The sequence below is a fragment of the Myotis lucifugus genome, unplaced genomic scaffold, assembly GCF_000147115.1.
Source record: "Myotis lucifugus unplaced genomic scaffold, Myoluc2.0 scaffold_10, whole genome shotgun sequence".
In the NCBI taxonomy this organism is placed as follows: Eukaryota; Metazoa; Chordata; class Mammalia; order Chiroptera; family Vespertilionidae; genus Myotis; species Myotis lucifugus.
Window position 1 is genome coordinate 13,385,457 of NW_005871058.1, and position 14,039 is coordinate 13,399,495.

General features: G+C 39.9%; 1 protein-coding gene across 1 annotated transcript in view; it reads right to left on the reverse strand.

Moving 5' to 3' along the window:
• Positions 1–14,039, reverse strand: part of GUCY2C (guanylate cyclase 2C) — a 70,642-nt gene that overhangs the window by 47,654 nt on the left and 8,949 nt on the right. Inside the window, exons 3-8 of the mRNA XM_006084275.3 lie at positions 12,268–12,380; positions 11,017–11,081; positions 7,755–7,970; positions 6,552–6,673; positions 5,120–5,216; positions 2,494–2,611 (exon numbers count right to left, since the gene is read on the reverse strand). Of these exons, the coding sequence (XP_006084337.1) occupies positions 2,494–2,611; positions 5,120–5,216; positions 6,552–6,673; positions 7,755–7,970; positions 11,017–11,081; positions 12,268–12,380 (731 nt within the window). The remainder of the gene's footprint in view (positions 1–2,493; positions 2,612–5,119; positions 5,217–6,551; positions 6,674–7,754; positions 7,971–11,016; positions 11,082–12,267; positions 12,381–14,039) is intronic.

The window sequence follows — 14,039 nt, forward strand, 5'->3', positions numbered from 1 at the left end:
GCAGTTTTGATTGGAAGGTATTGAGCTTGATTTGAAGGCAGTTCTTTTTCTTTATTTTTTAAAAGAATATATTTTTATTGATTTCAGAAAGAGGAAGGGAGAGGGAGAGATAGAAACATCAATGATGAGAGAGAATCATTGATAGGCTGCCTCCTGTACACCCACTACTGTGGATCAAGCCCACAACCTGGGCATGTGCCCTGACCAGGAATTGAACCCTGACCTTCTGGTTCATGGGTTGACACTTAACCACTGAGCCACACTGGCTGGGCTGAAGACAGTTCTGATTGGGTGTTACTTCAGGCCATAAATATCTGCCCAGGGGAACAAAAAAGAGAGGGTCAGGCCCTAGCTGGTGTTGCCCTGTGGGTTGGGCATTGTTCTGTACACTGAAAGGTTGCTGGTTGGACTCTGTGTCAGGGCACATGTCTAGGTTGAGGGCTGATCTCTGGCAGGGGACATGTAGGAGGCAGCCAGTTGATGTTTTGCTCTCACATCGATGTTTCTCTCTCCCTCTCCCTCTCTCTCTACAAATCAACTTTAAAAATCAAATAAATAAATAAAAGAGAGGGTTAAAACTCCCTTGCAACAATTATATGCTGGTCTTCACAGAGTAAGGCTATGGATTAAAAGCTCTGTGCCCCACTGAAGCCAAGTGAGTTCTGTCAGCTTGGGTATTTTGGATTGCACACTTTTGCCAGACCCTCGAAGCTATGCAAGTGATACTTGTGCAAGTGATACCTGAATACTATACCCTGATGAATATATGTTAGAAAATATAACGGGGGGGGGGAGAATAAAACACCTCTAATTGGTTTCAGTGCTTTTTGCTGAAATCAGCATTTCATGATTTCATGAGCTGAAAAGAATCCAGTTGAGACCCAGCCCTACCCAAAAGGGGGTGTCACTCCTAATTTTGGCAGGGTTGTAAAACAGAGGCTTAGCACTGCTAGTGCAGGAAAAACTGTGATACTCCAAAGATACCCAACTTGCTTTATAGAGCTCTTCGGGCCTGGCCTTTGCTTGCCAACCCAACAATGTAAAAACATTGTTATCTATTGTGATTAGGTTAACCATTGTCCACATTTATCCAAAAGAGTCCTGGTTTATGCCTCTTATCCAAGCATTTCATCTGGTTTAGCATTTGTCTCTAAAAAAAAGATGCTCCATTTGGACATCAAATCATGGTCACCTAAGTATAATGAAGGGCTCCTGACACTAATACCACTTGGTCTTGGTCAGACACTGCACTTTAATGTGATCAAATTCATCAGATGTATTCTGCACTCAGAGATAAACTGCAAGCGTTAATTTTCTGTAAAATCTTACAAGGATTATGAAAATGCTGTATGTTTTCTTTCCTGATTGAAATGAGATATTTTATCCTCATGGGAAAGAAGTATAACTGCTTCCAGTTACTTCCTTGAAGGCAGTGTTCATGGTCCTCAGGACTGCTCCTTCCCTCCTCTTCCCACTCCAAAACTGCTCTCAAGTATCTCTGAGTGCAGAATACATCTGATGAATTTGATCACATTAAAGTGCAGTGTCTGACCAAGACCAAGTGGTATTAGTGTCAGGAGCCCCTCATTATACTTAGGTGACCATGATTTGATGTCCAAATGGAGCATCTTTTTTTTAGAGACAAATGCTAAACCAGATGAAATGCTTGGATAAGAGGCATAAACCAGGACTCTTTTGGATAAATGTGGACAATGGTTAACCTAATCACAATAGATAACAATGTTTTTACTTAGGAATACAGGGATGGGCAAAGTAGGTTTACAGTTGTGAGTATGCAAAACACAGATTTTATTTATGTATTATTGTTTAGTAATTGTTGTATTTTGCATATGAACAGCTGTAAACCTACTTTTGCCCACTCCTGTGTATATTTCTAAAGATAGAATTTGATATGGGTGCCAGCAGAAAGTTGCTTTAGGATGTAGGAAAACTTCACTTATTTTACATTGTTTATTTCCACCTCCCCTAAGTTAGCAGGGCGCCTTCTATCTTCCCACATGATCACTTCCATTCTGATGTTACAGAAGTGCACACTGCTGTGCTGGTCTAGAGCAGGGGTGGGCAAACTTTTTGACTCGAGGGCCACAATGGGTTCTTAAACTGGACCGGAGGCCGGAACAAAAGCATGGATGGAGTGTTTGTGTGAACTAATATAAATTCAAAGTAAACATCGTTACATAAAAGGGTATGGTCTTCTTTTTTTTTTTTAGTTTTATTCATTTCAAACGGGCCGGATCCGGCCCGCGGGCCATAGTTTGCCCACAGCTGGTCTAGAGCCTAACACACTGACCCATAGTAAGAGTTTTAGTAGCAGGAATCTTGCAATTACACCTAGTAGGTCTCAATTAACACTTGTTGAATGAATTGAAATGAGTAAAAAAATAATGCTCATCTTAGAATTTTAGTCCCAAAGAGTAGAATAATATCTTAACCTTGAAGAAGAAAATAATAGTATGCATATATGAAGCTTACCAATGATAAGTCCTGGGGAAAAGAACTATCTGGGATGGACTCTTCAGGAGGCAGTGTCAAAACAAGGACATTTTTCATATAGTCAGGGGCTGTGACATTGTCCATGAAGTAGTGGTTACTACAATAAAAGCACAATTTCTCATGAAAATTAGGTTCCTCCAAATAGAGAGCTAGAGCTCCTACAATTTCACTCAAACTAAAATAGTAGTCTTGAAATAGTTTAAAACATGTTCTTTTTTCCAGTAACCTGCAAAGCTGTCTACTTTCTCCATATAGGCTTAATTCTTTCAACCTGCTAAGTTGAACAAGAGAAATTAGGCAGCTGTACGTAACATACACAAAGGGAAAGGAAGATCAGAAGACATATTCCACTTTCAGGGAAATGTGTTTGGGCTCTGGACACGTAAGTTAGTGGTTGCTTTCAAGACTTAATGACCCTTGGTTTATATCTGGGAACATTCTTTTCCTGAAGTGCTCATAACAATTTAGAGATATTAAGATATGATAAAAAATTAGGAGTGAAAATTACTTTTCAGATGGTAAAACATAAGAATGGAAGGGCTAAACATTTTCTCTACCACTACTGTAAACTTCTTGGCATGAGCTTATTGATCCTTGTATCCTCAACTCCAAGATAATTCTTGGCACACTGTGGACTCTCAAAATATCTGAGACTGTGCTGCAAATGGTATCTAGCTTCCCAACCATTTGAATGTTTTAATAGGTCAAGAATCTAACATGTTTGAACTGCTATAACTAGGCTGACCATCATTTAATATTCAAACAGGAGGTGAACACATCTATGAACTGAGAACTGTTTTGAATCTTTTGCTCATATTAGCACATACAATTCTAAAAGTACCCCAATACAGTGGACATTTTTATTCTCATTTTACAAAGGAGTAGATTAAATCTCAAAATACTAAGTAATACCCAAGAGTCAAATGAACCAGAAGTGTCAGAATTAGAATTTGAATCCAAGTTATGTATGTCTAGTTTTAAGTGAATCTCATGATTTCCCCAAAACATAGTCAGGTGTCCTTCAGGAATAGCGACAAAGGATTGCCAACACTTTGGCAGTCGATTGAGGATTTGCTAAAGGTAAAATTACACCAACTAAGTTACACTGAGGACTCCTTCCAGAGGGCAAAACAGTTACTGAAAGAAGCTATCAATGTGGTTGTTGGGATGAAATGCTGATGATGTGCCCTCCTTCCTGTATGCTGCAGCTAAAAAGTTACATTGGTTATCTTCATGAACAACTTGTGGTCAAACAGGCCTCCAGTTGATATGCTTCACTTCTCTTAACACTGTGAAAGGTACATTTAGTGTGGGTGAAGTGACTAGGCAAACACAGGAAAGAGCTAATGCAGTAACAGTTTCTGGTCTGAACATAGAAAGGTAATGATTAATGATCCAGTCAGATAAGTGAAGTCAGATGATCTAGCTGATGGGGCAAAGGACACAGCCATACCAGTGAAACCCTCTTTAAGCTTATTCTGACTCACATATTACCTTGACACAGTTAGTCTGTGGGTCTCCACATTAAAAGATGAGTGGTAAAATGAGGGATGTGATAAAAAGTAGTTCTATTGCCCTGGCCGGTTCGGCTCAGTGGATAGAGTGTTGGCCTGTGGACTGAAGGATCATGAGTTCGATTGTGGTCAAGGGCATGTACCTTGGTTGCGGATTCAATCCCCGGCCCCGGTTGGGGTGCCTGAAGAAGGCAATCAACCAATGTGTCTCTCTCACATCGATGTTTCTCTCTGTCTCTCCCCTTCCCTTCCACTATCTCTAAAAATCAATGGAAAAAATATCCTCAAAATAAATATTATCTAAATAAATAAATAAATAAATAAATAAATGTGATTTCTGTTTTTTTCCTCTCTCTCTTTAGTTCCAGACAAATGCAAAGGAAAAGATCACCACCCAGCGATGATTCACAGTAGGCAAAGGATAACTGTATAAATTAAATTCATTTAACTAGAACTTTCCTCATACCAAAGGTGGCTGAAGGAAAAATAATCTAGGATCAAAGGCCATTAGCATTTGAAGGCACAGATATGGCACACATTCTCATAGATAATATTATTGGGTTATAAGCTGATTTATCACTACCTGAGAAAGACCTTAAAGTCAGGCTGGACACCAGGATAAATAGACATGTGGGTTTAATGGGATTTTCATAAAACTTTGTTATTTAGACATGAGAGTGATGTCAAAGGAATACATCTCCACTAAGGCCATGATTAATTAAAAAAGAATGAGGGCATTAGAAAAGGAACAAAACATAGATTAAAATATTACCATCATGCCCTAGCCGGTTCGATTCCAGTCAAAGGCATGTACCTTGGTTGCAGGCTCCTGGCCCTGGGCGTGTGGAAGGCAACCAATTGATGTGTCTCTCTCACATCGATGTTTCTCTCTGTCTCTCCCTCTCCCCTCCATTCTCTCTAAAAATCAATGGAAAAAATATCCTCAGGTGAGGATTAAAAAAAATATATCATCATCATACTGAACCTATATGAGGCTGTGCAAAGCAAAGGAAAAGAGAATGCGCCGTTTGGAAATCCTTGGAGTATTTTCTTTTTGAAAGGAGAAGAGTTCTTCCAAATATTATACCTACTTAAATAGATCCACTAGAATAATGACAGTGTCTTCAGCCACTTCCTGGTCACCCTTGATGGAGGAGATGTTGTCTGGCGTACCACACACAATAATCACTGAGGAGAGAGAGCAAGACAAAGAGAGAAATATACAATGGTGTACACACAAACAGAAAGGGAACCGGTGCCCGAATTTGAACTCAGTTTGTCCATGGTATGTTTGTTTTAAGACTAACACCAATTCCTCAAATTACTACGTCCCCTGTTCTTAAATGTACAGTCACAGAGTCAGAGTAGAGCTAAATGGAATCTTAAAAAGAATGATCTGGTCCATTCCCTTAATTTTATTGATTTAAGGAAACCAAAGCCAAGATGTCAAAGGGTTAAAGAACTAGTAGATGACAGAGGTAGCTCTACTATTCAAGCTTTATGAGTCTGGGTTCGTGCTTATTCCATTATACCACACTGGAGTATTCCAAAAACTATTTTCATTGGTTACTATTTTCACCTCACCATATGTAAAATGGTTGGAAAAGATATAGTATAAGTTAATGTGAGAATTTATGAAGTTTTCCTAAGCAACTTTCTTTGTGGGCTTTGTAACTTCTTAACTCAGATCTTAGTCTTAGTGATCTCAGTGATGGAGTCCTATCCAATTCTATAACTGCAGCTACACTTCCCAAATGCATGACTTTATGAGTAAGAGGAGTTGGGAGATACTTCATTAGATTTTTTAAAATATTGTGTTGCCCAGTTGACTTGTAAACCCTGTAGGGACATGAATAATTTAATACTTTATTTTCCCCCTCATATCTTGGTCAATATTTTGCAAATCGTAGGTTCTTAGTTTGGTAAATGCTTAATAAGTATGATGATGTAGATAATGATTTGAGTGACACTAGGAAATCCTGCCAAGCAAACCACCTAATAACTTAGGAAGGATGACTTTATCCCACTAGTGTTTCACACTTGACTTGTAACTCAGAGATCATTAGGCAGGTGAGGTATTTTGCTTACTTTTATAATTTTACGTGAGGCTAGATATCAGTAAACATATCCTCTTAGTCATGAGTGAAGCAGGGTTCAGAATGTTTGAGGAATTGTCACAAATCCAATAACATATTGGATTGAGGTGAACTTAAAAACCAGTTTACTGTGATGATGGGTTGTGATGTCATTTTGGTTTATAAAATTTGGATTTTAACATCATCATTACTTTCATGAAGTTAATATATTTGTTCAATGTCACTTTTCTAATTTCTCCCAGAGGATAAAGTTTTAATCAACAAAAGAAACAATATAATGGAGTTGCATGCAACTACAGATCTCCCAAAAGATAAGAAGTAAATTGAGGTAATGATGACAACTCTGTCTGATAGATTTGTCAAATGACTCATAAGGAAGTGGTAGCTGTGAGGGAGAAGTTGGCAAAATTATCTCATGTCTTCATACCATTGCTTTTCCTATGCTGGTCCATTAAGATTTTCTGAAACTCAGCCTTTCCTCTCAACACCTCTTTGAAGTTAAGTTTCTGAGAAAAATAAGAAACTCCAGCCTCTAGAGCATTGAGGTACCTAGAACAAAAAAAGAGAGAAACTATAAGAATCCAGCTTTGTTTCTTCATGGCCTTCCATGCCATTTGCTCATTGCTTACAGATCTGTCCTGGGACTTGTTAATCAAAAATTCACGTCTGCTATTAACACAGTAGATAATACACTCCATGAGTGTGAACATCTGATTTAGTGAAAGTATTGGGGAACTTTTAGGGGATCTTCATGCATATGTACACATAGTAGAAAATTTGGTGGGTCCCTTATAATGGCTTTCTGCTATTTGCCGAAGAAACCAGCCCCATTATCACAGATAAGTTGAAACCTTTGAATCTACAGTACAAAAATTCCAAGTTGATAGAAATAATTTTTCCTCCTGTGTAAAATGAATTTATGTGTGTTCTAAGTTCACCCCAAAGTTTCTAGGACAAGGGCTTTGAGTTGATTCTTGTAGTTCCGTAGATGTGCAAACCCAGTGGTGCCCCACTTTTAGTCTTCTGCGTACTTATGTAGATAGAGACTACAGAACTGAGCAGCATCAGCATTGTGGTTCTGTAATAACCTGATCAAAGGATCCTGTCTGCTATCTTTGCTGAAGGAGAGGGAACTTGCAATTTTATTTTGGCAGTGGTGCCCATTATCCTGTTCTCTGTCCACCTCCCAACTTATTCTTCTGAAAAAAATTATGAGAGAAATGGTTTCTAACTAATTGTAGGTATAGGCAGAATGCACATTCTCTGGTATCATGTCTTGCACAGTAATGTGAAAGCATAAACTTCTGGTTTTCATTTCCTTATCTGTAAAATGGGGATCATAGTACCTGTTCTCTTTTCTTCAGAGGGTTTCCCGTGGGAAATCAATAAAACTATCTTGGAGGTACTTTGAAAACTACTAAGAGTTTGAAAATGCAACACATGCTGATTATGTTTATTATACTATGTTTCCTTTGGCCCCTTTGCTTTTATTTGTAAGAGACTGAGCTGGTGTCCACTCCCACTGCTGTAACAGATGGAAAAGGTGCATCTGATAATAACCAGTGGCCGGCCATGAGTCTATGGCTTCTTTCTGTGGCAAGTGCCAGAGAATGTTAATAATTCTGCTTACCATAAACAGTCCTCAGATTCGGTATTATTCTTGAAAACATATGCAGTGGTCCAGTGAGAAGTTTTGAATGACAAATTATTACTCTCCCAAAAGTCAACCAAGAAGTGTGTCAACTTCCTAGCTGGAGACATCAACCTGGTTAAATTTTCTTTGAAGTCACATGACAATCCAAAACTTCCAGCTGAAATCATGGGATATCTGAAATTTGCATCAAGGCTATGCCAAGAGGTGTAAAAAAAAAAAAAAGAAAGAAATATCAGGGTTAACTTAAGTAGCACAAATAAGATCGCTCTTTAACCTGTTTCAGCATGCAAAGAAATACAGGTGACCCTCCCACACAGGTGAATTTTAAAACAACATTTATTAAGCATATGCTAGGTTTTAAGAACACTTTAGGTGTCTTCATGTATCTGTGACTTAGTTACTTAGATTTATTCTAAAATAAGTTGTCATTTGGGCTGTCATAACATGCAGGCTGGGACATATAAAATTTGGGGAGTAGGGCTAAGAAAATAGAGGCTGGGCCTCTATAGCTACCACAGTTGTAAAGTCCAAAGGATGCCCTCTACACTTTTTTCTCTATTCATTGCCTTGCTTCTGGCTCTTCCCTGGATTACATTTGAGATAGACATTGCTGAGGATTTTAGAGTTTTTCTTCCCCTGCTCAGCACAATGACCTTCTTGTAGTTCCTTAAACATAACAAGCTTTATTCTCCATCAGGGCCTCACAAATACCAAGAATGCTGTTGCCCTGTCCCTTTGGCTGACTCTTACTAATCCATCAAGTCCTAGATTAAATGTCTCTTTAGTCATCAGGAAAATTTCCTTGATTCCTAAGACCAGGTAATTATTTGGGTGAGTATCTGTCTCCTCCACTAGATTGCAAGCTCCATTAAAGCCAGGGATCATGTCTTGCTTGTTCACCTCAGCATCCCCAGTCAGCCTGGTCCAGATGTAGGTGCTCAATATGTATTTGATAAAGGAAGGACAAAAATACCCCCTTCCATCTTCAGTGTTCCACTGAAAGGTGTCACTGAGTGTTCTGCTCACATCTCAAACTCCCCACGTTCACGGCCAAATTTATTTTTATTTCTCAAAATGGTTCCTTATCCTGATTCTCCATTTCTTTTAGTGTTTTGAGATCTCAAAGTCTTTTTGACTACTTTCCAGCCCTCACCCCAACATCCAATCAGTTATTAAATACTATTGATTCCACCTTTAAATATCTTTAAAATTTACCCTTCCTGTGCATGTCAGCTGCTTTTATGCTGAACAGATCCCCCCTTCTCCCCTGCCGACTTCTCTGCCAACATTCTCTCCTTATCTGCTCCAGTCTTTCCTGTACACTGTTGTCAATTATTCTTCCCAAAGTTAAACTGCTTCCTATGGTACCTCCCTGCTCAACCTTAGTGGTTAATGAAATAGAACGAAATCTAATTAAATACAAGAAAGCATATGCAACTAATAATCTAATTAAATATAACTCTTTCCCCCAGAACTCAAGACCTCCCAAATATGTCCCTCCTTCATTTTTTCTAGTTTTATCTCTATTATTCTCCTCTATATCTCTTGCATGCCCGTTAGTACAGAGTTTAACAAGTTTTCTACGCTTCACTGCTTCTTTGCTTTTACACTTACTTCTTTCTCTGCCTGGCTAGGATACTTAACCTCTCATCTTTACCCATTAAAATATTACCCATTATTCAACATACAACTTCTACTATACCACTGCCTTCATGAAGTCTTTCCCTTCTCGAAGCGTAACTCTCCTAACCAGAGGTGACCATTTCCTTCTGTGCATCCAGAGCGTCTTGTTTGTTTCCTTCTCTGATGGAACCTACCTGACTCTGACTTGTACTGGTCACCAGGGTCCTCATCACCTTCTCATGTCACCAGGCAGGGGCTAGGTTTTACTTAATTCTCTCTATTCCAATAAAATAAAAATGTTTCTTGCCTGTATGGTCTGGCTGAGTGGCTGATCCATGAACCAGGAGGTGACCCATGAACCAGGAGGTGATGGTTCAATCCCCGGTCAGGGCACATGCCCTGATTGTGGGCTTAATCCCAGTAGGGGAAGTGCAGGAGGCAGCTAGTCGATCATTCTGTCTCATCATTGATGTTTCTATCTTTCTCTCCCTTTCTCTTCCTCTCTCTCTAAACTCAATAAAAACATATTTAAAATGAAAATGCTTCTTTGCACATGGCAAGTCCTCCTAAATGGTGAGTTCATTTTCTTAACCCCCCTTTTCTTTTGAGCATACTCTATAGCATTGTCAATAAGTAGTCAGACAAGACGACAACCAGGAATGAGTGCAAGGAAGAGTGAGTGAGATTCTGTATTTGTCTGCGTTTTGGTATGGAAGATAAGCTAAAAAAAAATGCTCCTATGGTGTGTCTATGGAGTGCAGTGGCTCCGAGCACCTGAATCTGCCAGGGGAGCTGGTATGAGGTGTGAGAAGAACAGTTTGCAACAGACATTTCAGAGGCCTAATGTTTACCCTCCAGAGTCTCTTGCAAGGGGTTTTTCAGCACAGTTCTCTCTGCGTAGGCGAGGGCTGATCCTTGATTCAGGGTAAGATTGTAACAGGCGAGAGAAAGGCATGTGGGAGGGATTTTGGCTGGGATCGGTGTAATCTGGAAGACCAAAGTGTTTGTGGTGATGAGATTTAATGAATGGAAGGGATGAGGGCGACTGTCCCAGAGAGAAGTATTTGCATTCAGGAATATATTGAAAGCTTCTTTCTAAGGTGATCAGGGCATTGTGCAAAGTACTGTAATATGTTACTTAAAACCTTCAAATAATGCTATGAAATAAGTACCTTGCTCCCTTCCTTACTCTTGTAAACCCAGAGCTAAAACAGAGCCCTGCTCATGCCCTTCAGTGCTGCCCTTTTCTTTGTGTTTCCATACACTCTGCTTATACGTTTGTGAGTATTTCTTTGATTAAGCTCCTCAAGTTATCCAAGTGCATGTCTTCCCTGTTTCCTACCAGAACTCTGACTTTATACCATGTTGCTTCTCCAGCTTAGATGTTGGTAACTGCACCTGAACAGCTACTGTGACTCACTCCACTCTGAGCAAAGGCAGAGTTAACTCGATAAGGGAATTACGGTTGTAAGACCAGTGGCAATATAGGAGGGCCCCAACACTCCTCATTGTGTCGCCTTGACTAGACTGCTGTTTGATAAACTCTTTTTAACACGGATGTCATGTCTTGATTTCAATTCATAGTGGCATCAAAACAACAAAACAAAATACTTACTATATCTGGAAGGTAGAATATGTACACGAGGGTCCCATGAGGACACAACCCATCTCTTTTTTATTCTGTAGGAGAAAAAAAGAAAGAAAAAAACTAGTGCCTAAAATGGAAACACACACACACACACACACACACACACACACACACACACCCCACAAAAAAAGAAAACAAAACAAAGGAAAGAATCAAAAGACAGAAAAGAAGTGGCAAGGGAAGGCTCCCAGAAGGTTAGAAAGTGGACCACTTAAGATGTTAGAATGCAGAGCAGAAGGGGGCAACATGGGGTGCCTCTTGCTGGGCAAGGGGCAGCTAAGGGATGAAGTAGTCTGAGAGAGGCGGTGCTATGGGAAAGGTACTCCACTGAAAGGGAGCTGACCGCAGGGAACCTGCATTCTTTATCAAGAGGGAGATGCAGAGGGGAGGAAGGACTGGCAGACATAGTAGTGTCTGTCGGCCACATTAGAGAAAAACTAGATTTGGAGGTGCTCTGGAGGGAGTGGGCAAGTTTTAGGGAGAGCTACAAAGTAGGGCTAAAGAGAACAAATGTAATGTGACCAGCTGGGCAATGATAGATCTTATTTTCAATTATATCTCAAGGGGAATGTGATTAGGAACATCCCGTCTTTGGTTTTAGAGAACCAGGTCATACCTTCCTCTGTAGAGATCCAGGGAGGAAGCACCTAAACGTTTCTTCCTCCCCCGCTATCCCTCCCGCAACCTCCCAGGACTGAGGGTGACTGCTGTAATCAGCCACTCCTCCTGGCCCAGGTGGAGCCTACCTCAGCATAATAACGTAGAATGTTATTGATTGAAGCTTTGGAACCATGCACAGCTCTGTGCCTGGTGCCCTGTTTCACAAGGGCCTTTTCAAAGATTTCTGTAAAGGGGGCATCTCACACACATACTTGCTTCTAGAGAGCTGGAACACTCTTTAGTGTTCCAAGACCTGCATGGGGGTGGGGGGGTGGGGCAGTTGGGAGAAGGGATTAGGCAAGAATCTCTCTCACCCAATTATCTACCCTTTGACATGACAGTTATTACGTTAAAGTTAGGTTCTTTCCATTTCCTGGATTCCTGGCGGGCCCTCATCACACGGGAAATCTATAGGGATAAAGTTAGAGAATCTTGCGTTGACATCGCTCAGCATGGCTAGAGCTGACATGAGAGATGCTCATGGACAGGTGCCCAAGGTTCACACTATGATTGTCCATTGCCTTGGTAGATAAAGCTCATACCAAGGCAGATACTTACGAAAATTCTCCTGAGTAGGTCAAGGCCTTCACAGGTGCTACTCCGACAGTCATTTGACTTATAAAACGCATCCTCTGTACGGATAAAGCTAGCGTTCACAGTTGCATTTATTCCTATTACCCAGAAAGGAGCGAACAGAGAGAACTAGTGTTATTTTTTTTAGTAGTTCACACCAGACATAAAATTTACCTTTTGACAATTGATCCTGAGGAAAAAAATGGAGATCCATTTTCAGACCTCGGGATATTTGAGTTTGGAGTTCTTATATTACTCTCTGTCACTTCTTTTCTCTCTCTATCTCTTTCTCTCTGTTTCTATCTCTCTCTCATCAGCTTTTTTGAGGCATAATTTACCACCAGAAAAAATCAGTCATTTTAAGTGTACAATTCAATGATTTTTAGTAAACATATATTTATATGTATATATACTGTATTTAGCACATATATATACTATATAGGGTGGGGCAAAAGTAGGTTTACAGTTGTTCATATGGAAAATAATACAATAATCAATAAATAATAATACAAGAATAAACTCTATGTTTTGTGTACCTACAATTGTAAACCTACTTTTGGCCCACCTTGTGTGTGTGTATGTGTGTGTGTGTGTGTGTGTTATGTATGTATATATATTTGCACAACCATCCCACAATCCAGTTGAGAACATTTTCTTCATCCTGTTTTTTATTATTGTAGACTCAGCAAGTTTCCTATATGGGGCTGGTAAGTGTTAGCAAAGCAATGACAGCCAAAGTGACTTGTGCCCATCCATTCTGGCCCAGAATCTTTGGATAATGGGTCATCTTCAGATGAAGGCAAGAGTATCGATGCCAATATCCCTGGGTATTGCTAGGAAGACAATAAAGAGAGAGCAGAACCATTTGACCAAACTCTTTCTCTTGCATTTTGTTTTCCTTCCAATAAAAAAAAATATTCAGGCCCTAACCGGTTTGGCTCAGTGGATAGAGCGTCAGCTTGTGGACTCAAGGGTCCCAGGTTCGATTCCGGTCAAGGGCATGTACCTTGGTTGCAGGCACATCCCCAGTAGGGAGTGTGCAGGAGGCAGCTGATCGATGCTTTTCTCTCATCGATGTTTCTAACTCTCTATCCCTCTCCCTTCCTCTCAATAAAATATATTTAAAAAAATATTCAGGACAAATCCCTGATACCTAAGCAGAGATATCTGTCATTTTGTGAAGCTCTTGTTTAGGAACCCTGGAAACCTCAGTTGCTAGTCTGGCAGTATGAGTGACTTTCTATGTGTTCTTGCACAAGCCATTTTAATTTCTCTATTTGATTCATTCACATGTAAAATGGTATTAAAACCAGGTTTGTCAAATGTAATAATTTTTAATTCCTTTAAAAGAGAATACCAGCAATAGAAGTTATTGTTCTTCTGAACATCCAAATTAGAATATTTTAAGAGATATAGATTTGTTCTTTTAGAAAATGGAAACGTCTTTGCTCTTCTACAGACACCTCAGAAATATTTCTACAACTAGGAAGCATTTTACCTCTTGCCTTTTTAGTTGTTAATGCAAGGACATACATTTATTTATTTATTTATTTATTTAGAGAGGAAGGGAGAGGGGCAGAGAAAGAGAGACACCACTGTGGGAGAGAAGCAGCCATTGGTTGCCTCCCGCATGAACCCTGACTGGGGATCGAATTCACAACCTGGGCATGTGCATTGAGGGGGAATGGGATGGTAGAACTTTGGGTGCATGGGATGCCACTCAACCGACTGAGCCACACTGGCCAGGACAAGGATAC